We start from the raw sequence: 22,094 nt of genomic DNA, 5'->3' as shown, positions 1-22,094 counted from the left end.
GAAATCTGAATCCAGGGAAGAAACGCAATATAAGAAAGCATCTCACCCATGACCCTCTCTAGTTCTGACAGTAAGAGAGAAAACAGGAAATGAGGGTGAAGGGAATACGTTCAGAATTCCAAGATTCTGTTACTATAATCATAAAAATAGTGTTACTTTGAATGTCTTTGGATTCCATCCTTGGTGTACCTTGGAAGGCTGGCAGGCCACACTGGATTGTCCATGTAGTTTTCTTGGCAATAATACAGAAATTGTTCGCTGTTGTTTTCTTCCAGCTTGTTTTTTGATTTGTCAGTGAAGCTTAAAAATATACCCGGTGGCAAGTTGTCCTGTGGCAACTTGGCTGTGGCGAGTTGGCCTAGACCTGTTGGTCTAGACCTTTCAGGCTGCTAGTACCATTTACATATTGTCCATTCTGAATTCACATGGAAGTTTCGTAAAGTGTTATTTGTGTAGCAACTTTCCATGTGGCAAAACATAATAAGAGCTTTCAGTCTGGTCTTTTTTTGACTCTACATAGAAGAGAAGCAGAAACAAAATGACTATATTTGGAAAGGATGCATGGTATTATTTCAGAGGAAGTCATGTGTCCTTGCTTTGGTCAAATGTTTGCATTAAGACTGCATTGATATCAAACATTGCAGATGCACCAAACACAACTGGAAACTTATGAGACTCTGACAGCTTTGACAATATTCCTTCCAATCTATACTTTTGGATTATTTATATTTAATACTTTTGGCACCAAACTGCTTGAGAAGGAACAAGATCCAAGAATTTGAAGACTTCTTCTTAGCTATCTTGGCCTTTCATCTTTGTTTGGCTGAGTAATGGTTAATGGTCCAGTTCCGAGGGTGTGGGGGGAAGTTATTTTGATCATACTGACATTAGATGAGTATTCAGCTGCTCTTCTTGAAAGAAGCCCAAGCAACTGTATTCCACTGAAGCGACAACAGGTCTATTTTAATATTCTCAAAGCTATGCAAGAGAAAAACTGAGGGTGATTTGTGCCTTTGAGCCAGAGAGTGGGAGCCTGGGAGAAAGATTATCTACAACCATTTCACTATATTTCCTCTCACTCAATGAACATTTTCCTCAGCAAAAACTCAGAACAGCATCTAAAACTACCATGAACCTATTCTTAGGGGAGGCATTTTCTTCCCATATTCTGATTTACAAACATGACTTTGTATTGCCTTTGTGACCCCTTGTGTTTATTTTTATGAGGAAGGAAAAATACAGCACACATTTAAAAATGCCTTGTGGGCAGCAATTGGTCCTTCTTTGACCATCAGCCCTCAAATTCAGTATTAAGATCAGTAATCCATCACCAGTATGGCCTTTCATCTTTCTCCCTACTCTCTTCATGTTCATAAGTATAAATATCTACAAAGAAACAGAAGCCTGCTTTGTTTTACCTTCTGGAGTTGTTCATCTATCTTGTATTGTTAAAATGACCAGTAATGCAACTGGTGATGAATTAGACCATTTGGATTATAATAGCATATAAATATTATTTATTTGGTTTGTTCACTTACCATCTGGGGCGAAATTAGTGAAACTGGCTGGAGAAACTGGCAAGAGGGATCGCCCAAAGCAGAAAGAAATGACAGCATATAGCACTGATGGCATATTGTCCTTGGCAAATCAGAACTTCCACTTCTGGGTTATTATGAATGCCAGTGGATAACAATGCAGATAGTTAGGTCAGAAATTGAAGGATGGATTTGTGACCATAGCTCCTAAATCCAAGGTGACCAGTAGTATATAAGGGCTATCCTCAGGTTTTTTTTAAATGGAGAATCAAGAAGACATGGCTCTTCACAACACAGGCGACATAGATAGGATTGCAGGATCCAATCTGGGTTACTCACCAGTATCAGAGGTTTAGTTTTCTGAGCTTTCAGACTTGTGCTGAAGTCCCTCTTCAGGGAACACTCTTTCCCATCCCCTCCCTCCCCCCTCTCTCTGTTTCTGTGTCTCTCTGTGTGTCTCTCCCCCTCTCTGTCTCTCTCCCTCCCCATCTCTTTAAAAATTTTTAAATGCTTTGAACTGCCTACAGTCACTCATTTGAGATGGGCAGCTATCTAAATTTAAATAACAAACAAATAAAGGGGAACAGTGACCTTATCCCTCTTATTTTCACTTCAACTCTTAATAATCAGAACTAAATAACCAGGCAGGGCAAGATTATTCCTTATAAATGCCATTCCTGTTCTCCTGACACACTCACAAGCTCCCTGTCTGGAATTTTGCAGAAATGTTCACTACCATGGAACATACTATTGCAGTAAATTCAACACATACAGAATGTAACCTATATACACTGAAAAACATTTTTTTTAAAAAAAAAATCAAAACTCTGGACTTCACTTGGTAGTCACTGCATAACTCATATTTAGCCAACTTGACTTTGAATTCACTCTTCCAAAGGGCTTAGGAGACTACAGGAAAATGAAAATAACACCTTTTTAAATATCTACCCTAAAGCACTTAACATCTTTTATCATCTGACATTGAAAAAAAGACTGCATAGATTAAATGGTCATCCCTTATAGCTTCAACTGCCATTTATTTTCTAAATTCTCTTTGAAAACTACTGGGAAGAACATAAGAAAGCAAACATTTGGAGAAAGTGACTTCTTGATGTATATGTGTGTATGGCAAATGTGTCAGGATTGAGACACATTTACAGGACAATAAAACTATTTCAAATCTCTCTGGAAGAGAAAGTAAACAGAGTTACCAGTTTAAAAAATTATGTAATCCATAATGCCATGCTGAAGTATTTCCCCATTTGTGCAGTAATATTATTAATAACATCAAAAAGAAGATGTTCTTTTTTTGCAGCAATATAATTCTGTTGTCTGAAGCCCTTGTGTGATATAGTCTGTCATAATGTTTCTATTTTCAAGTTGAATGTGTTATTAAAATAGCTCTGTATCTTTAATTGGTAATAAATTCTGGCAGTCACACATGTTGCTGACTGTAATTTATTGTTATGGATTAACGACAACTTTTTTTATTGTTGCTTGAATAGTATAGTGAAAATTATATTCTCAATACAATGATTAGACCTCATGGCTTGCAAAAAAAAACCTTTTTGGGTTTTGAAAATAATTAACACTATTAAAAATATTGACATATTTGAAGCAAAGTTAGAATGGAAGCTTACTGCACTTTACCACCACTGTGTCAAAATCATCAAAGTAGTTTCATATAATACGCTCAAACTAAATCCAAAGAGTTTAGAATTTTCTGTTCCCCCCCCCCCCAAACGTTGGAAAAACCTGCTAAACTTTTCTTTCTAGTCAATGAATGGACACAATTCACCCATAGGATGAAGATCAAGTCCTCTTGGACATGGCATTGGCATTACTAGAGAACCACCACCAGTCGTTATTAACAGTATTCATTAAAGTGCAACCATGTTGCCAACTAGAAGCCTCTGGAATAGAATAGAATAGCAGAGTTGGAAGGGACCTTGGAGATCTTCTAGCCCAACCCCCTGCTTAGGCAGTAAACCCTATACTACTTCAGACAAATGGTTATCCAATATCTTCTTAAAAACTTCCAGTGTTGGAGCATCCACAACTTCTGGAGGCAAGTTGTTCCACTGATTAATAGTTCTGATTGTCAGGAAATTTCTCCTTAGTTCTAGGTTGCTTCTCCTTGATTAGTTTTCATCCATTGCTTTTTGTTCTACCTTCAGGTGCCTTGGAGAATAGTTTGACTCCTTTTTCTTTGTGGCAGCCCCTGAGATATTGAAACACTGCTATCATGTCTCCCCTAGTCCTTCTTTTCATTAAACTAGACATACCCAGTTCCAGCAAACGTTCTTTATATATTTTAGCCTCCAGTCCCCTAATCATCTTTGTTGCTCTTCTTTGCACTCTTTCTAGAGTCTCAGAGAAGAGCAACAAATATTATTTTTTAATCTCAAGCCTCAATATTTGCAAGTTGGTGGCTCCCAGGTGGAGTTATAGGGGTTCTAGATCTAACCTAGGTAGTTCTAGGGGTTTTTGATAAGTTTTTGTAGGTCGGTTGCCAAGTACCCAAACTTTGATAACATGATCATGGGGATGATGCAAAGACTGTAACTGAAAAACAGTCATAAGTAACTTTTTTCAGTGCCATTGTAAATTTGAATGATCAATAAATGTAGTGGCGGATTAAGGCTCACTGATGCCCTAAGCACTGAAAAATCCTGGTGCCTCCCTCCTTTGTACATACTGTACAAATCTTCATTGGTTTATTTTTGTTTCTCAACTTTGTGGTGCCCCCTTTGGGCCTGGTGCCCCAAGCACATGCTTAGTCTCCTTAATGGTTAATACACTACTGACTAAATGAACTATTGTAAGTAGAAGACTACCTGTAATGCATATCAGCAGATACAGAGAAATGTTATGTGCATTCAAAACAGTCGAAGAATTGGGAGAAAAGAAGGAAAATGTTCTACCAAGGTTTGGTTTTGAATTGGCAAAACAGAAATAGCTGATCCAGTCCATAAAAGATGCAAGTAAGTGCTCACTGGATCTTATGTATCATTCAAATAGAATATGATCAAACTTTTTGGCCAGATACCAAGAATACTATGAAAATTCAAACAATACCAGGAAGAAAAATATAGAAAATTGGAGGACACTGAGAAAAAGAATAAAAATGATATAAGGCATTTTAATATTTTAAACATTGTTGAGAAAGCAGAAAATTTAGACACTAAGGTTTACTCAGTGGAATAATTTAGAATATAAGAGTAAACTTATTCATAGCACCCACCACTGGCACAACATTCTTCCAGCTCTTTGTCTATGAACCATGGAACTTTATGTGCTAGTAAAGCTGCATGAGTTTGATTAAATTAATGTATATACTGATGGTGTTGCTGGGACTGAGAATTTAGGATTGTAATACAAATTTTATCCTCCCTGAGTGAAATTCGAGGTAATAAAACTATAGCCACATGCATCTGTTTTTCAGTTTTTAAGAACTACAAACTTGGTTTTATAAAAATTCAGGATGCTGGATTCCCCCTCCCCCCTCCAGTGTATTAAGATGAGCCTATACACAAGACACATGCATTGCAGAATATATTGTGTATAATAATGTAACTTTCATGGGCAGAATTTGGATCAATTGCATTGAGATGGACAGCTATAGAATTTGAATGAATGAATAAAACAAGCAAAGAAACAAATAAATAAACATGATACATCTGTTTCCTTCAGGCACATACATTAGGTTGGTTTCCTGTCTTTGGCCATGCATTTGCTCTAAAAAAAATAGGAAAAGAAACTTCAGGAAGAGTACAGGATCTGCTTAATGCAGAAATAAAGTTCTTTAACTTTCACCACATTTTGCCTTTCCAAGGATACATTGAACCAAAGTTTTATAAGCCTTTGTCCAGATATTTTCCAAGAAATGTTAGAGTATCACTAACATATCTCAATCCAGGGATACCAGTATGTCACAATATTTCCTCATAGTCTTTTCTTGACTGAAGTGGGCAGATGTCTCACCAGAAGCCCATATCTTTGTTGCTTGATTGCTATAATCCAGGAATGCTAATTGTTGGAGCTACTCAAAAGAATAATTACATTTTCACTAGCAGGTGTTCAACTTTTAATATAACTAGGAGTTTGTAATGTAACTTGGTCAATTTTTTGGATAGGTTTTGGATTGCAGATGTTGCTGGGGAAAAAAAATCAGGAGGAATGCCTGTAACAATTCCGAAACATTTTTTTTGCCTTGAGTTTTAACAAATACCAACCCTCCAAGGATAAATCCATTGAAATTTGATGTAATTTGTCAAGCTCTGCCTAAACTTCTTTAGTAAATGTTAAATGCACTTTGTTCTGCTCATTGAGCTCATTCTAGCTTTCTGTCTGTCATTTTGTGTTGACTGACTTTATCTGACTGTGATGACAAGTGCTGAAGACACCATGCAGGGCAATAGCCTATGTGCTCTAGTACTTAATTAAACTAGCCTTGAAGAAAATAAGTCTGTTTGAAGGTCATTCCTAACCTTCCTTAGGCTACGATGACACCATCTGTTTTTTCCAAGATGTAGCCTAAGATGTTCTGGGCAACAGATGGTTCATTCAGTCCTTTAATTTTGATCATAACTCAATTTACCTACTTCATAGTAAATTAGGATTTCATGAGAGCAATCCTTTGACAGAAGTCTGTTTTCCTGTCCTGCCTGGTAGCAAATTACTTTTACAAAAATATTGTAAGTAATCAGCAATTCAATGTTGTAAGAATATGGGTGTCAGCCTCTGCTTTGCTGCTGCTTCGGCTGCCATGAAACGGGGAGGGCGGGCATGGTATTTGGGAGGGGTTACTAATTGTGCTGGAGGAAGATTCTGGAGTTCTGCTGCCTGTCGGACTATGCATGCGGAGGAGGTTCCCGCCAAGGCTAACGGCACCGACATTCTATCTTGGTGATGCCTTTAGAAGTTATCTCACACCTGACACTTAGGAGAATTATGATTGGACTGTAACGGGGATGCCAAGGGGTGGGGAATGGGTTATTTTATATATCAATCGTTTTCACGCCTAAATAGTCAGTCTTCGCTTTGCTACGCTTCTAATCATTTATAATTAGTAAAAGTACACTTGATTTCTATCTATGGAGTCTCGTGGTCTTCTTTCCTAATTACTCAATGAAGAGGTGCTGACAATGGGGATGAGAAACAGTGCATGTCAGTTCCACCCTTATCCAAACTGATAATGAACAGAAAATGGGCATTATCCTAATACTGGAAAGAATGTGAACCCATAATGCACAGCTTTTAGCCACTAGCAAACAACTGTTTAATTTTTCCCTTTGGTTCATGGTCAAGATTTATTACCTGACTGGGAGGAAAAATGTATTATTATTTTTTCAAATGATTCAATCCTATCATTGTTTCATTTGAACCTCAAGAGTAATTATCATGGAAGAAAGATGTGTTATTCTTGCTGTTGTTAATTTAAAACAATACTTCCAAGACATTTCTCAGGGCAAACACCCTCCCAAACCAATTTAAAGAGATGAAAACATAAATATAATAAAAGGGTAACAATAAAACAATGATAAAAACATTGCTCGCAGTTCTAACTGCCTGTTGTTTATAACGACACTCCCCACTTTCTGAATGCGTATCAAGAAAAAAAAAAGTGGACCGCTATGAAATGGGCATGTTCACATCGGCACACAGACTAGAGCTTAATCCTTGTCTTCTCTACCAAAATGTCAAAGTAGCCTGTTTAATTCTGAGTGGCACTAAGCAAGGTACAGATAAATTGCTAGATTAAAAGTAGCAAAACTGTTTTAGCAATTTCCTCTTTAAAAAGAAAAATGAACTATTACTAGCAAGGTAGATCATGACAACTCTTTCATACTGTCCTTTATTTAAGTAGTGAAAAAAAACATTGCATTGGATACCAGGGCTTTGATCATTATCTTAAATCAGCTCATCGAAATCATTGTCCATCCAATAAAACTTTTAATGACATATAAGCATGTTAGGATAGCTAATTACATGCTATTCCAATCTAGATTATTTCCCCTTAGTGACTGTCACTATTAATTTTTGGCAGACAAAGGATAGGAAGTGGTATCCAGATGTCATGTGCGGGCAGACAAAAGAAATAAATCAGGAAATGCAACCAAATGAGATTTAATAAGCTTGAGAAACAAGAGTTGTAAGGAAACAAACTCAATGTTCACCTTTTGTGGTACAGAGAAATTGTGATCTCAGAATAATGATTATGAAATGTGCACACTTTTCAGTTAGATCAAACATCATTGGAACTGTTCACAAGTTATGTGATGCACCTAAATTAATTATCATTTTCTAAGTAGGATGAGGTCATTTGGATATTTAGAACACACATCAATAGAACTTGAGGGCGAAAGAAGAAAGTCACAGAGGCATCTTTGGAAAATTAACATTTGAATTCACTCTAGTGCAGTGTAGTAAAAGTAAACAGAAAGCAGTGAAGCTTATTACACACCCTTCATATCTGAATTTCAAGAATATTTACCTCAACAGATATTTACAAGGATTTTTTTTAAAAAAAAATCAACATTTTTTTTTTCCTGTATCTATGTCACAAAAGTTTTAATTGATGGGCAACTCAACTTATTGAAAAATAATAAAAATGGAATAATAAAGCAGCACTCAATAAATCACCTTGACAATAAATAGGATGCAGCTTTACTTTACAATATTTCCAAATGGAGCATACATCCAATATTTAATGTCTGAATTCTAATTTCCTATGGCTCATAGGAAAAAAAATAGTGGCTTTAGGGAGGAGGGAGTGTATTTTACCACTGATCACATTGGGACAAGAGAGGGCACAACCCCTACTACTTTGCTTTTTTTGTAACATCTGTCATATCCTATTTTATTTCTGGAAAGTTAAGGAGTGGAGTGCAAGAATTCTGTCATTCATCAATTTAGAAGACCTCATTGTTCTCCTGTTTCTTTCAAAAATGGGAAAAATGTTTTTAAGTTGTATCAATACTTCAGAATTTGGTTGGTTTCCACTTTTAGTAGCTCCCATGAGTGAATAATGAAAATGGAAGACTGATGAGTAGAGGGAAGGATACACTAAGAATTCTTAGTCAACAATTTGTAGATCCTCAAATATGATTACATGGTTCTCAAAGCATTTTAACAAAATGAAGTGGCTTACATTTATAATATGGATTCAGTCTACCTGAGATATCCATTAGTAGATGGCCAGAGATAGAAATCTCTCAGGAAAGGCTAATATGTAATAGAGAAATATTTGTCTTATTCCATACAGTTGAAAACGTGGATTTGGGTTCTTGATATTAAGCATGTCAAACCGCTTAGAAGTTCAAATACCTGTCTTATCAATATGCCTAATCTGTCTCCTCACTCCTCACTCCCCCAATGCATGGACTTCAACTCCCAGAAATCATCTGCCAGCAAGGTTGGATAAGACTGCCGTAGGACTGATGAAGGATTGTGGGGCATCCATGGTACTATGTTCTGCATATTCAGCCCATAGAAGCAGGGATCCCCTTTGGAACAGAATATCTTAGTGCACATAGATATACACTTTAAAGCCCTTGGCACATAATCATCAATCAAATTAAAGACGGTTACTGTCTGCTTGGCAGAAATAATGTTGTGCTTCTAAAACACAGTGGTTTCATTTCTTGCAAAAATGATTAAAGAGGGTACTTTTCAAGTTATTACCATATATATTGAATAAATATAAAACCCAGTCAACAAAATCCCTTTGCAGGTGGGGTGGGAGGAAACTCACCAACCTTATGGAAAACTCACCAAACCTTATGGAAAATATATTAAACCCAATTGAAGTTGTATTTTAAAATGCATCAAGAATAAACACATCAGATAAAGGGATCTGAGCTCTCCTGACTTAAGGTACAATGGGACTTCATATTTGTGCGTGTATCTGTATTCCAAATGTATTTATTTAGAGTTTTCTTTCTTAACAAGATGCATTTACATCACGTCTTTTTAAATGGGCAAGTGTATTCGCATTCTATGTTGAGTCAATGCACAAGTCTTAGTGTCTTCGCATTATTGGTATATCTTAATTTCTGTTAAATTGCAGTAAAATTTTGCTTTAATGCTCTTCAGATGCAATAAACAAAATCTGTCAGTATACTGTATGGTTCTGTGCATGCATAAAAACCCATTTGCCATTTACACATACATAACAATCCCATGCACCATTTTATCCATGCATACAATATATCAATTATGCATGTGTAAATCGCTATTCCCATTTTATGCATGTATAGATGTGTAAAATCTGCAGATATAAAATCTCATTCTGATTTAATGGATGCTTTACTTTAACAGGCATCCCCTTTCCCTTTTAGTTCATTAAGTAAGTGTTACTTTATTCTGTGTTTCATAACTAAATTCGAATTGACTAAAAATGAGGACATTATGAATGAAAGAATAATATGAAGAACAGCAAAATGGAATAGATAGATTTTTTTTAAAAGGCTTTTCTTCCTAAGATCCTAGATGACAGATATGTCTGATTTATATAAAAGCTAAAAGTTTTCTGCACAAAAATATGCTATTAAAAAGAGTGCTTTTAAAGATGTATCTATTGTTTCTACGAAGGGCCCAATTTCTTTGACGAATGGTAAATTTTAAATGAAGGGGAATAAATGCTTTCTGAAAAATGTTTCTGCACTGGAAACATTGTACTGCTTCTTTTCTCTAATGCTAAAATAGCAGCTTATTTTTGTACACTTTGTATGGCTGATGCTGTTCAAAAAATAAACTTAATATCTCTCTCTGTGGATTACATAGAAGATATTTGCATATTTGTTCATTTATTGACACCTTAAACAAAGTTTCCTAGATCAGGAGGTTCTGCAACTCCGGCTACATCAGGTACACATGCTTGGGTTAGGTCTGAGAGAACGATCTAATACAATATCATTTGGTTATACGTGTGTATGTGCGTGTGTGCGTGCGTGCGTGTGTGTCCATATAAATTTTACCCTTTAAAGGAACTGTATTATCTAAAGAGAAAAAACCATGGCTTACAATGGAAATCCTACGCCTAACAATTTCAGTTGGTCTGTTCCAAGCATGATTACATCTGGACTACATCCAGTATTTCTTTCTTTCCATTTTTCTGAATCAGTTTCATACTTCCCTCTCTATCCTTGATTTGTCACTTCTTAAGTGTTGCCTTTAGTGTTGACTGCAGTGTCTTCAGTACAATACCCTCAGGATAAGAGAGGGACCGGGGAAAAGGCTGCCACCCTTGAAATATGTAGGAGTAGTAGACGTTGAAACAACACATACTTCAGTTTTTCACCTTACTGCCCCAGTCTGTTTTTAGATGAATGAGTTTGCCTTTTAAAATAGGCAAACCTTTTGCCTTGATATTATCTAGTATACAGAATGATTCCAGAAACCTTTGACATGAATAGCTCTATAAAGTCTAAATTCCTCCAGCTCTTCCATCCTTGTAAAAATAAAATATCTAAGTGACAGGGTTGATCTCATGCCACATGGCACAATGTTGTATACAAAATGTTATGTTGGAGTAACAGAATGAAAACCGATTGCCTAGAGAGAACCGAAAGATTGATCAGCCTTTCAAGATAAAAGTGAGGCTCTGTAGGATGTCACTTATCGCATCTCAGGTGAATCATTCCTTTCCCAGGGTATATCCCATACATTAAGTCATTAAATCCGACTCAACATAAATTCCTAGTACAACCAATTCCAATTATCAGATCATACCCTATTTGCAATAGGCCAGTCTTCTACTGTGAAATGTATACCAGTTTCCCCCCTCAGTGTAAAAATATACAATGCTACTGCATATATATTTTTTCGCTGCAGTTAAATGTTCAATCAGTCCTTTTTTTTTTTCCTGAAAGTTCTGGTTTCTTTTTCCTTTTGTATATTTTTCATACATCTCCTACCCAGACTACTGTGTTGCCCTTCTTGATTCCTGAAACTTCACAGCGTAATGTATTTTGTCTGCCATTAATTATAAAGAGTGAACTCTTTGCTGGTGTTAGAAGGTATTGACCAAATAATCCACTGTCTTGGATAATTCTGTTGTAGCTGTTCCAGGGCCAGTCTTTAGGTCTGATAGGGTCTTTTAAGTTCTTCAAGAGGTCCATTTTCCCTGTCGACAACTCAATAAAAAGCACATCTGTTTGCAAATGTGAAGAAGCATAAATATAATACTGATTGGCTTCAGTGAAAGAGGATTGGAATGTCAGATGAGATATGTGCATAGAGGTTTGTAAATCATAAATCAACTTGATTTCTCCTTGGACAGTTATGGCCTGGACTCTGATCCTCCTACTCTCTTCATCTGCACTGACCAAATAACGTCCATCTGGAGAGATGTAGGGAGTACCTGATACATCATCATTGGGACCAATAACAGAATCTGTAACACTGTCAATGATAAGTTGCAGAATTCTCGGGATGGACTTGTTTGCTTTGCACTGCACAAAGAAATAACCTCCCAAGTGTGTGTAGGCCATGGCTTGGGGCAGGCAGCTGTAGTTTCCAAAGCTGATAGTTTTGATAGGAGCCATGGTTTCCAGATCAATTTTGTGAACGGCAGCCTTTGACTTATTGAAGATGAAACCAAACCTGTAAATAAAAGGCAAAACATGGTATAACTAATTATGCACTTTAAGAAACATGGTTCCATTCAGGAGTGAACAAGTTTATGGTGCCCAAGCGCTCAAAACCAACATTCATTTTAAAAAAAACAACCTTTATAGCACACAATTTTGAGGTGAAATGCCAAACTTCAGTCTCAGGTATGAGACACTATGGCCCACCTTCCAAAAATTTGGAGTGAACATCATAAACACTGAGTGAAGTGAGCACAGAAATTAGACACCATGAACAATAAATTAATTTCAAATATTTAGTATGACCATTGCCACATCTTTAATAATGTCTCATCTGTCACAGTGAAACTTTGATGAAAACTCTGCAGAAGCTTTGGGCAACCCCCAATTCTGGAGCCTCATCTTACCCAACCTTGCTTAGATCAAATGTCACACTGTATTTTGATCACAGAAAGGAATGAAGCAAAGAAATTTTACCTTGTTTAATGCCACATAGAGCTTAATTCTGAGCTGCAATAGAATATATTTAGTTGGACACACAGAGATATTCATGGAAGAAAGACATTAAAGGTGAAATAGCACACTGTCAGGTTTTGTACTATGGAATAAATGGATTCTGTGCTTTCAAGATTTCAAGAGAGTGAAATGGTGAAATGCCCGAGGACATTTTTGGGTAATAGCGGAAGATCATTGCTTCTAGCATTTGCTTTAAGCCTCTTGCTGGAAAAAAAATAGCATTATCCTTCTGATTACTGCTTTTCAGTGTCTTAATGTATGTTTCCATTGCATAAAGATTTTTAAATATATCAGACTAACATAAACCAGACCTCAATAAGTGATACAGAAAACTATTTTTTTCAAGATATGTAAGTCTTTTCTCAGTGTTCTCATTGGTAGCATAGACATTTGAAATCAAAGGGTTTACTAAATCTACATCCATTGCAAAATATAAATGTCTATATAGAAAAACTAGCTGGGGACACATATGATGGTAGATTTTTTTGGGGGGAGGGGGAGATGACCATATATCCTGGTACCCTTTAAACCCGTCCTTCCTTTGCAGAAAATGCTTATTAAACAGAATGAGGTGGAAGAGTGCTAGAAGAGTTGAAGAAACATTAAATGGTGCAATCTGTCTTGAATTGAAAAAATGGTATCTCCCATTGTGACTTAAATTAATAGAAAATGTACTACATGGATGGTCCCTCCACCTGGAGAAATCAAAATAATAAGATTATGGTATTTGGACTACCAAATCTGGATGACCACAAAAGCCAGATATATAGCAGCATTAATTTGGAATGGGTTTTTGTAATTTCTCAATCCCAAACTATAGTTTGTGATTTTTCTCCCCAGATCCTAATGTTCCAATACTTTTGATTGAAAACCATATTTCTGACAGTTCTAGCACATAGAAACGTATTCTTTCTCCAAATAATAATCATTATTGTAAACAACAAAGAGTTTTGGGATTGTGGTGGATAGTGCATAATTATGTGTTTGTGTGTATGTGTAAACAGAAAAAATAGAGTTGAAAGCTGCACAATATCATGCATAAAAATCCATTCCTTAAGAAAAACAGTTTTATATTCTCTGATCCTACAAATAACCCTGGGATTTAGTTTGTCTTGCCTCAATTACAAATTAAAAAAGAAATCTAGTGCAGAAAATGAAAATGGTTTGTGGCTAAGGAGTAATAAGATTATGCCTGCTGTTCCTTTGTATCAGGATGCATTGAAGTGCATTTTAAAGAAAAAATACTTTGTTTAAAGATCATCTATGCTCACAAAAATGTAAGGCTGCAGTATAAACCAATGGTAACTTTAAGATACATAGATTTCAACTTCTTTCCTCAAGGCTGACTGGGGAATTCTGGGAGTTGAGGTTTACATACCTAAAAGCTGCCAAGTTTGAGAAACATGGGTCTAAAAAGACATCTGGTAGTCAGATTTATCTGCTCATGGAGATTTCATAGGAGACATACCCACGGTTACATTGACAGGTGAATGAGACAGATCAATGATGCACCTGCTGTTATTAAATAAGCATTCAAGCATTTTCTGTACATTCCCTCCATTTTTTTCCTCTGGGTGGCTAGATTTTGTTGTTGTTGTTCAAACCCAGATTTTGAACATTACTAATTATGATTTCCTCAAGGAGGCAGCTTCAAAAATCATCAATTTATATTGACATCAATACTTTTATCATTCCTTATGATACAGGACAGGGATTCTTCCAAGCTCCACCACCTGTCTTAGCTGACTCTAGCTCATTCCATTTTTGGACCTTAAATCATTGGTTGCTAAATCATTGTTTGAGTTGACATGCAAATGTGTGCTAACTTCTTGAAAACTTGAAATCTAAATTGAAAAATTGAAGATAGGCTCTCAAGATCACTTGGGATTGGTATTACTCTAACAGCATCCCATGGTAAGCTCCCTGCCTGAGCTGTGGGATGCCATCTCAAGGCTGACTGTGGAATTCTCCAGGCTTATAATCATGAAGGACTTCAATGTGCTCTCCCTGGGACTAGCCTTGGCAGCACCTCGGGAGTTCATGGCCACCATGGTAGTTATGGGCCTATTCCAAGTCATTCATGGTCTGACTTGAAACATACAAGACATGCTTTTCTCATCAGAGCAGTGGCAAGAAGGGAGAGCTACCTTTTTTCATGGTCAGATAACAAATCTGCTCATGAACAAACTCTATTTATTACATTTACATTACTCCTTTCCTCCAAGACCTCAGGGTAATTGACCTAGAGATTCCATTTCAGGTTATCCCCACTATAGCAATCCTGTGATATGATTTGGATGGTGGTGGTGGTGGTGGTGGTGGTGGTGGCGGCAGCAGGTCAAAGTTATCTAGCCAATTTACATGACTCAGGTTTGCTGAGCTTTATTCCAACAATTTAATTACTGCAAAACCCCACATCACCTAGGTTACACCTGGAATCCCATTGCAATTCTATGGATCTCTATTATTGTGATTTTATTTTAGTTTTACATTAATTTAATATTTTATTTTATTATATTGTCCACATATTTTGTTATATATATCTCTCTACTGTATGTATGTTCTCCATCCATCCATCCATCCAAAAACTTGCATACAATATATATATATATATATATATATATATATATATATATATATATATATATATATATATATATATATATATATATATATATATATATATATATATATATATATATATATATAGTATGTTTATATGTAACAAAATAGATTTTGTATGATGCTTTATTTAATTTGAATTTGTATATCAGTGATTGCATGATCTCTGTAGATATCATATGCTAATTAAAATTAAAATAAACATCTAGAATTGGAATATTAGTATACATATGTGTATTTGTATACATATATAAATGATAATAATTTATATGTCACCATTGCCTGTGCAAATGTATATTACTATTTAAAGCAAACATATACAATTTCTGAAATTAAAACAAAGCATAGTTTTTTCCCCCTTCATTAAAACAAATAACAACAAAAATAGTGTTGTGTTGTCATGGCAAACTTTTGGCAACTTACTGGAAATGATTCTGCATATTGTACAATCAATTGGCTTCATAAACATTGATGATATTGCTTTATGACTAGATCAGGGTTTTCCCAATGACTGCTCCATTGCTTCTTGGGGTCCATTCTGTCTGCCTGATATCATATCCTATTTTTATACTGTCAAGAGGCTTTACAGAAGATGTTATGTCTTCTTCATGAGTTTTTTTTTTTGCAAGAGTACAAAATCAAAGCACTATTATCTTTGACTCAGAAGAATTGTTAGACCAAAGGTACAGCTGTTAGAGAACTCTTACCTGATGTGATTGATAATCAGATTTGTAGATGGAATAAAATAATCATCCATTCCAGTCAGGTGGGTACCAATGATCTGCTGGTTCTCTCCTGTACTTGCTTCTGATATTACCTACCATGAACAAACAAACATTGGAGCAAGAAAGGAAGTACTGAAATAAATATCTAGAACAGGGGTGTCAAACTCAAGGCCCAGGACTCAGATCTGGCCTGCAGGGTACTTAGATCTGGCCTGTGGGGCTACCCTGGAAACAGCAAAGGACCGATCCCGTGGTGCTTCTGCCAGCGAAAACAGGCTCCCAAGCTCTGTTTTCGGCTGCCAGGGCCTTTGTGCCATGATCATTTGCATACAGATATGTCTTGGTCACTATTACAATGGGTAGACAGAGAATGAAGGTATCATTAGTTATAAGAACAAGCAACACAAGTCCATAGGTTTCTATGAGAATAAATGGAAGGCTTTGAGTAGGGCTTATACTAGAATTGTGTAGGGACATCTTTCTTTCTGTCTCTACAGAGCTGGAAGGTAATCTACACTTACACTTGTCTTTCTAGAATCCCTTTTTTGTTTTGTTTATTTCAATAATGCAAATTACAATACCTAGGGAACTGGCAAAGATAAGAGTATTCATACAAAACATGTTCTGTGTAGCAAAGAAAAACAGTTTGGTAAGATTCAAGCTTATTTAAGCTTCTCCAAGAGACCCAGTACATTTGGGAGATGGGAATCAATTCCACAACCCCGAATTCTTTAAATGTGGTGTCTTTTATGATGGCTTTCAATCCACAACTAGACTGTGGCACAAGGGAAGGATGATGGGTTTTCTGGATGGAGGAAATGAAAAGAAATAAGAGGAAGAAAATAATTCAAAATAAAAGAAATAAAAGGAGAGAACTCATGTTTAGGATAACTCCAAAACTAACTGCTAATAATTAAAAGTGATGTCTGATAAAATGATGATAAGAAGAATGGGTGGTGGACTTCTATGATCCCATTATGCTTGAAGGATTGATTTTGATCTAGTGGAGATCTTGCAAACAAGATAAAGAAAGAGATTGCTAATTCTTCTTTCCTTCATCATCTCCTCGCCCCCACCTCCAGAATCTATTCTGGGGGATCATCTCCTCCAAAACTAAGGAGAATGAAGCAAGAGGCTGAAGAAGAGAACAACTCAACAAAAAGCATTTTCTCTTGCTCTTTCATTAAGTGACAATTCTTGGAGATCCAAAACTTCTCAGTGATGTTGAATATCACTGTGATATTCACCCAGTGACACTGAAATTGACAGTACCTTTCAACGAGCACGTTTCTGTCTGTCAGTCCTGTTTTCAGACTGCTCAAAATAAAACAGGAGGAGCAGAGGAGGGTGCAAAATTGGTATGCAAACGAACAATTACATTTCTATTTTTAAAATCCTGTTTATAGAAAACTATAAATACACATTGGAATACAATACACATTAAACTCATTGGAAATGTACCTGTAATGTTGGATGGGATTTCTTCATATTCCCCCAGCTAAGTATCCATATTTGGTCATGTGATTTATCATAATGTAACTTCACTGGCAGAGGATCAACATCCAGAGACTTCAAAGAAACAACAAAACAACAACAAAAACCAATTGTGTTAGTTCTTTTTCATAAAGAGGGAATGCAGTCTCTGAATCTGGAAACTAGCGCAGTTATCAAACTGCGAATGAGAATTGCTGGACATGTTTTCCATTTTCTATTAAAATTAGACAACATAAGACTACCATTTCTACTGTAAATACCCTGTAGAAGACCTCACGGCCTACTGAGACCTGGTCCTTATATTAGTAGTACTAATGTCATCTATGATATCATCCTGCAGATGGTCCTCCAACATCATTGTTACATATGCAATTTCACGCCATTGGTATCAACAGAAAACCTAAGTCTAGTGGCTTTTCTCCATACAGAGTTCAGTACATCCAACAATGAGGAGCTTTGGAATGTCCCCTGCACTGTAAAGTGCTTCCTATTTTCTCAAAGCTTTTCTTTCTTTCTTTCTTTCTTTCTTTCTTTCTTTCTTTCTTTCTTTCTTTCTTTCTTTCTTTCTTTCTTTCTTTCTTTCTTTCTTTCTTGTATATATATATGGTCTTGTTGTATTTGGGTATTTTCCCGTGTAAGATTGAGATTGTCTTGGCAACATTTCGGCAAGGTCCCACTCGCCATCTTCAGGCTGGTGTTTTCGGCTTCGTGCAATCTCAATCTTACACAGGAAAAGACCCGAATACGAATGAATATATATATTTGTTTTCTGTATATATATGCACGCGCGCACGCGCGCACGCGCACACACACACACACACACACACACACACAAACAACATATATATGGCTAGCTGATGAGAGCTAAATAGCTTGAAATAGATCTATACTAGTCTTCCTTTATTTATTTATCAGCACAAATAAAAAGCATATATATATATATATATATATATATATATATATATATATATGATGAAAGATACATGTATATATACACACACACACACACTCATGTGAAAAAGAAAGTATGCCTTCTTTGTGTTCTACAGTTTTATACATCAGGACACAGTAAAAATCATCTGATCCTTAGCGTTTTTTAATTGTAGGTGAAACCTCAGATGAAGAAAACACATCATATATTACACCATGTCATGATGAAAATCAATGGAATGGAATGACTATTTGGAAGTTAATGTTACTAATTTCAGTGCATATGAAGTCATTGCTGTGGAAAACCTTATTATTGGTTTCCATTGTACTCAACTGGATCTAGCAAGGGTGATGTGCAAAGATCAGGCTTCACGTGCTACATATATTTTTACAACAGGATAGAACCTTGATGTACTTATACATTAGATATGGTCACATACATACAGTGTTATATTGAATATTGGTACAAGAAAATAATTTCAGTCAGCAAATCCTGAGAATCGTACATGCATATGTTCATTGATTTTTTTAGAACCCATTAGAAGAGTGCAGTAGAAAATGATCCTTTTTCTACTGGCCATTTTATCTTGTTTGTAATAGAAGCCTTGTCATTTTTATAACAAGCTGCAAATAGGGGTTTCCCCCCTCAACAAACAGACCAAACAGTAGACTGTAAGCCATGGTTAAGGCAGTAGCTAGAATTTCCTCAGGGAAACAGCAAAATTCTTTGCACTGTGAAGGCTATTTTCCCCATCTTAAAACAACTAGTTGTCACTGTAAGATTACCTGAATGATTTTCTGTGTCTGAATATCAAGGACCATTATTCTATTCCACTTAGGCTGAGTAACATAAATATATTTGTCTCTAACATTGACAGCAGAAGCCCAGAGGCAAGACTGAACAACTTCACCTTCAAGAGTAGGACAGATATCTGCCTGAAATAAAAAGAGGAATAGAGTTTGAATCTCTGTCAAATGTATTCACAAAGAGGGAATCCTCCCTCCCCAAACCTGAGGATGTTAAGTAAAAATTATGCACTTGTTTAAGTACAGAAATGTTCTTGCTTGTACTAGAAACAGCCTTGTGCTCTTTAGTATGCAATACTTTGAATTTTATTTTATTTATTATTTAGATGCATAATCCACCTTGTTTCCCCAAAACGCAAAGCATCTCTCTCCAGCATGAACATACACTTTCAGATTGGATCTGCATTCAAAATTGCATTTTCTATCGCCAAATGCAATGTATCATATCAACAAACAAGTGCCAAACTCATCTTTGTACTTTTTTAGTCATACACATTTGTATAACTTGTTCTCCCTTTTCATAATTCAATTAGGTTCAGGTTTCTCAATTAAATGAGGCTCAAATTAGGCTCATGTTTCTCAGTCTGTGGCTTGAAAGCCGATAAATTTGGTCCTCCAGAGGGATTCCACCTTAGAGCAAATTGGGGGAAGGTTATCACAATATTTTTTTAAAAAAAAAAATCCCTTGATGTGGCTTGCACAGGCAAGAAGGGACACTGTTAAAAATTCATTTTGTGATTGCTCCTTTTACAAATCATTACAGTACCACAAAATTTGCAAATTCATCTAGTATATAGATTAAGATTTAATTATTAAAACTAAGAAGTGAATTTATTTCCTCAACACATCATCAAGAAATGTTGTTTATAGGGGATATATCATTTATGTTAGAAGCCACCATATCTACAGAATTTAAGAATCCCTGAATTAGAGCAACATTATCAATACTCTGAATATTAATCATAATCCCAGACTTACATAACTGGCAAACACTTTCTCATTTGGTTTGATATGTCTCTGGATCTCACAGTCAGTTGGCTGAATTATTGTGATTCCGTCCTCAGAAAAGACATAGAACATGCTTCCCACACTGAGCCCTTGAAGAAAAAAGCAGAACAAAAAGAGCAAGGGAAGAAAAGTCATATTTCCTATGTCCAAAAGCAAAATGAAAGCCAAACCAGAAAAGGAAAGTACTAACAAAGAAAGGCTGGAAGGAAAAGGAAAAACACCTAAAAATTAGGATGCTTTTGGTGCATTCACAAAATTAAAGTTCATATCACAAGTACGGCTTCAAGGTGTGGGAAAAGAGGTATAGGTAGACCCAAAAATGTTTTGCCTTGGTGGTATCAGTCAAAACTTCAAATAAGGAACTGGGATAATGAGTCTGTTGATCAGACAAACAGATTAGCAATAGCAATAGCAGTTAGACTTATGTACTGCTTCATAGGGCTTTCAGCCCTCTCTAAGCGGTTTACAGAGTCAGCATATTGCCCCCACAGTCTGGGTCCTCATTTCCTCCACCTCGGAAGGATGGAAAGCTGAGTCAACCTTGAGTCGGTGAGATTTGAACCGCTGAACTGCAGATAGCAGTCAGCTGAAGTGGCCTGCAGTACTGCACTCTAACCACTGCGCCACCTCGGCTCTGATTTCCTTCTTTTACATGAAAAAAGGGACCTCTAACCATTTTGGTGTTTTAGAAAAATGCCTCAAAGGCAGGAATTCTATAATGGATTGCACATAGTTGCAAACTGAAGCAATGCGTGTTATCTATGGGTTTCAGGGAATATTTTGTTTGGTGTCCAATAGCTTTTGGGGATCGGTCAGTTCTCATAGCCGCCAAAGCAAAGACATTTTTGAAATTTTGCAAACTCTAATTCACAAATATGGAACCTTTTAGCATTGCAACAGCACTCATCTGTGAAAACTGGGGCATTCCAGAAGTTTGAGAAAAATAATTTGTCAATGAGCTGCTAGTAAAAAGATTGCATTCTACATTTGTGCTTCATCAGAATGTCCCATGACTTAGGCAGAGGACTTCATTTTCCATTACATGCAGAAGCAGTAATAAATACATTGTATGCTGTATTGAGCAGCTTTTCCATCATTTTTCAGCAATCCAATCAATACACATGATCAGAGTACAGATTTATACTGGCTGTTTTGTAATGGCTACTGTCATTCCAAGTGATATTGATAGTGTACTTATCTGCCAAACATCCATAGTTCTGTTGTGGTCAAATTTTGTTTTACTACTTCTTGGGGTTTTTTTGCATGGAATGTACACATATATTAATTTAAAATATCAGCTGTTGTAGATAGTAATTCTGCTTCAGCTAGTGATCTCCAAGTCCTGTTCAGACTAGAAATGTTCTGGAGTAGATCACATGCTTCCAGGACTGGATATTAATCCAGTTTAGGTTAATCACTGTCACTCCCAATTATTTCAAGGAGAGATAATTCAAATCATACTATTACTACAACTGAGAGTACATTGTCAGAATCAGAGACAGTTTAATAATTTTAAAAGGCCTTTGATTGGGATAATTGCTTAAAAAAAAAGAACAGTTCCAGATAATACTTATTTTCTTGGTTAATGGATGTGAACTTGCAGAAAAATAGAGCAAAGAAACACAATGGTACCCGGATTATTCAATCTTATGATGTTTCAGCCTCCTAATTATATCACAGAAATACCCCAGTAAAGGCATCAAAATGGGTCTAGAAGAATGAAGCTTAGATGTGATGCTGGAGTGCAGAACCATGCATTTCTGAAAGCATAGATAATGCCTGGCAGCTTTAATTCCTGTGGATCAGTTAAAGACTCTTTGGCCCAAAGTTTCTTAGATAACAGTTCATTACTGAGAAACTTT

At 36.2% G+C, this 22,094-nt stretch overlaps 1 protein-coding gene across 2 annotated transcripts in view; it reads right to left on the bottom strand.

The window, feature by feature from the left end:
• Window positions 1-7,649: 7,649 nt before the first annotated feature.
• FSTL4 (follistatin like 4) overlaps window positions 7,650-22,094 on the bottom strand; it is a 467,659-nt gene continuing 453,214 nt past the window's right edge. For both annotated transcript variants that reach the window (XM_087709547.1, XM_087709548.1), the window contains 5 exons: window positions 20,203-20,321; window positions 19,204-19,353; window positions 17,455-17,562; window positions 15,976-16,085; window positions 7,650-12,143 (listed from right to left, as the gene is read on the bottom strand). In XM_087709547.1, coding sequence (XP_087565673.1) covers window positions 11,441-12,143; window positions 15,976-16,085; window positions 17,455-17,562; window positions 19,204-19,353; window positions 20,203-20,321 — 1,190 coding nt within the window. In that variant the 3' untranslated portion in view covers window positions 7,650-11,440. The remainder of the gene's footprint in view (window positions 12,144-15,975; window positions 16,086-17,454; window positions 17,563-19,203; window positions 19,354-20,202; window positions 20,322-22,094) is intronic.

Source organism: Thamnophis sirtalis, unplaced genomic scaffold (assembly GCF_051295495.1).
Source record: "Thamnophis sirtalis isolate CommonGarterSnake01/CBP01778 unplaced genomic scaffold, rThaSir2_p1.2 scaffold_3, whole genome shotgun sequence".
NCBI lineage: Eukaryota > Metazoa > Chordata > Lepidosauria > Squamata > Natricidae > Thamnophis > Thamnophis sirtalis.
This window is presented reverse-complemented; position numbering and strand designations above follow the sequence as displayed.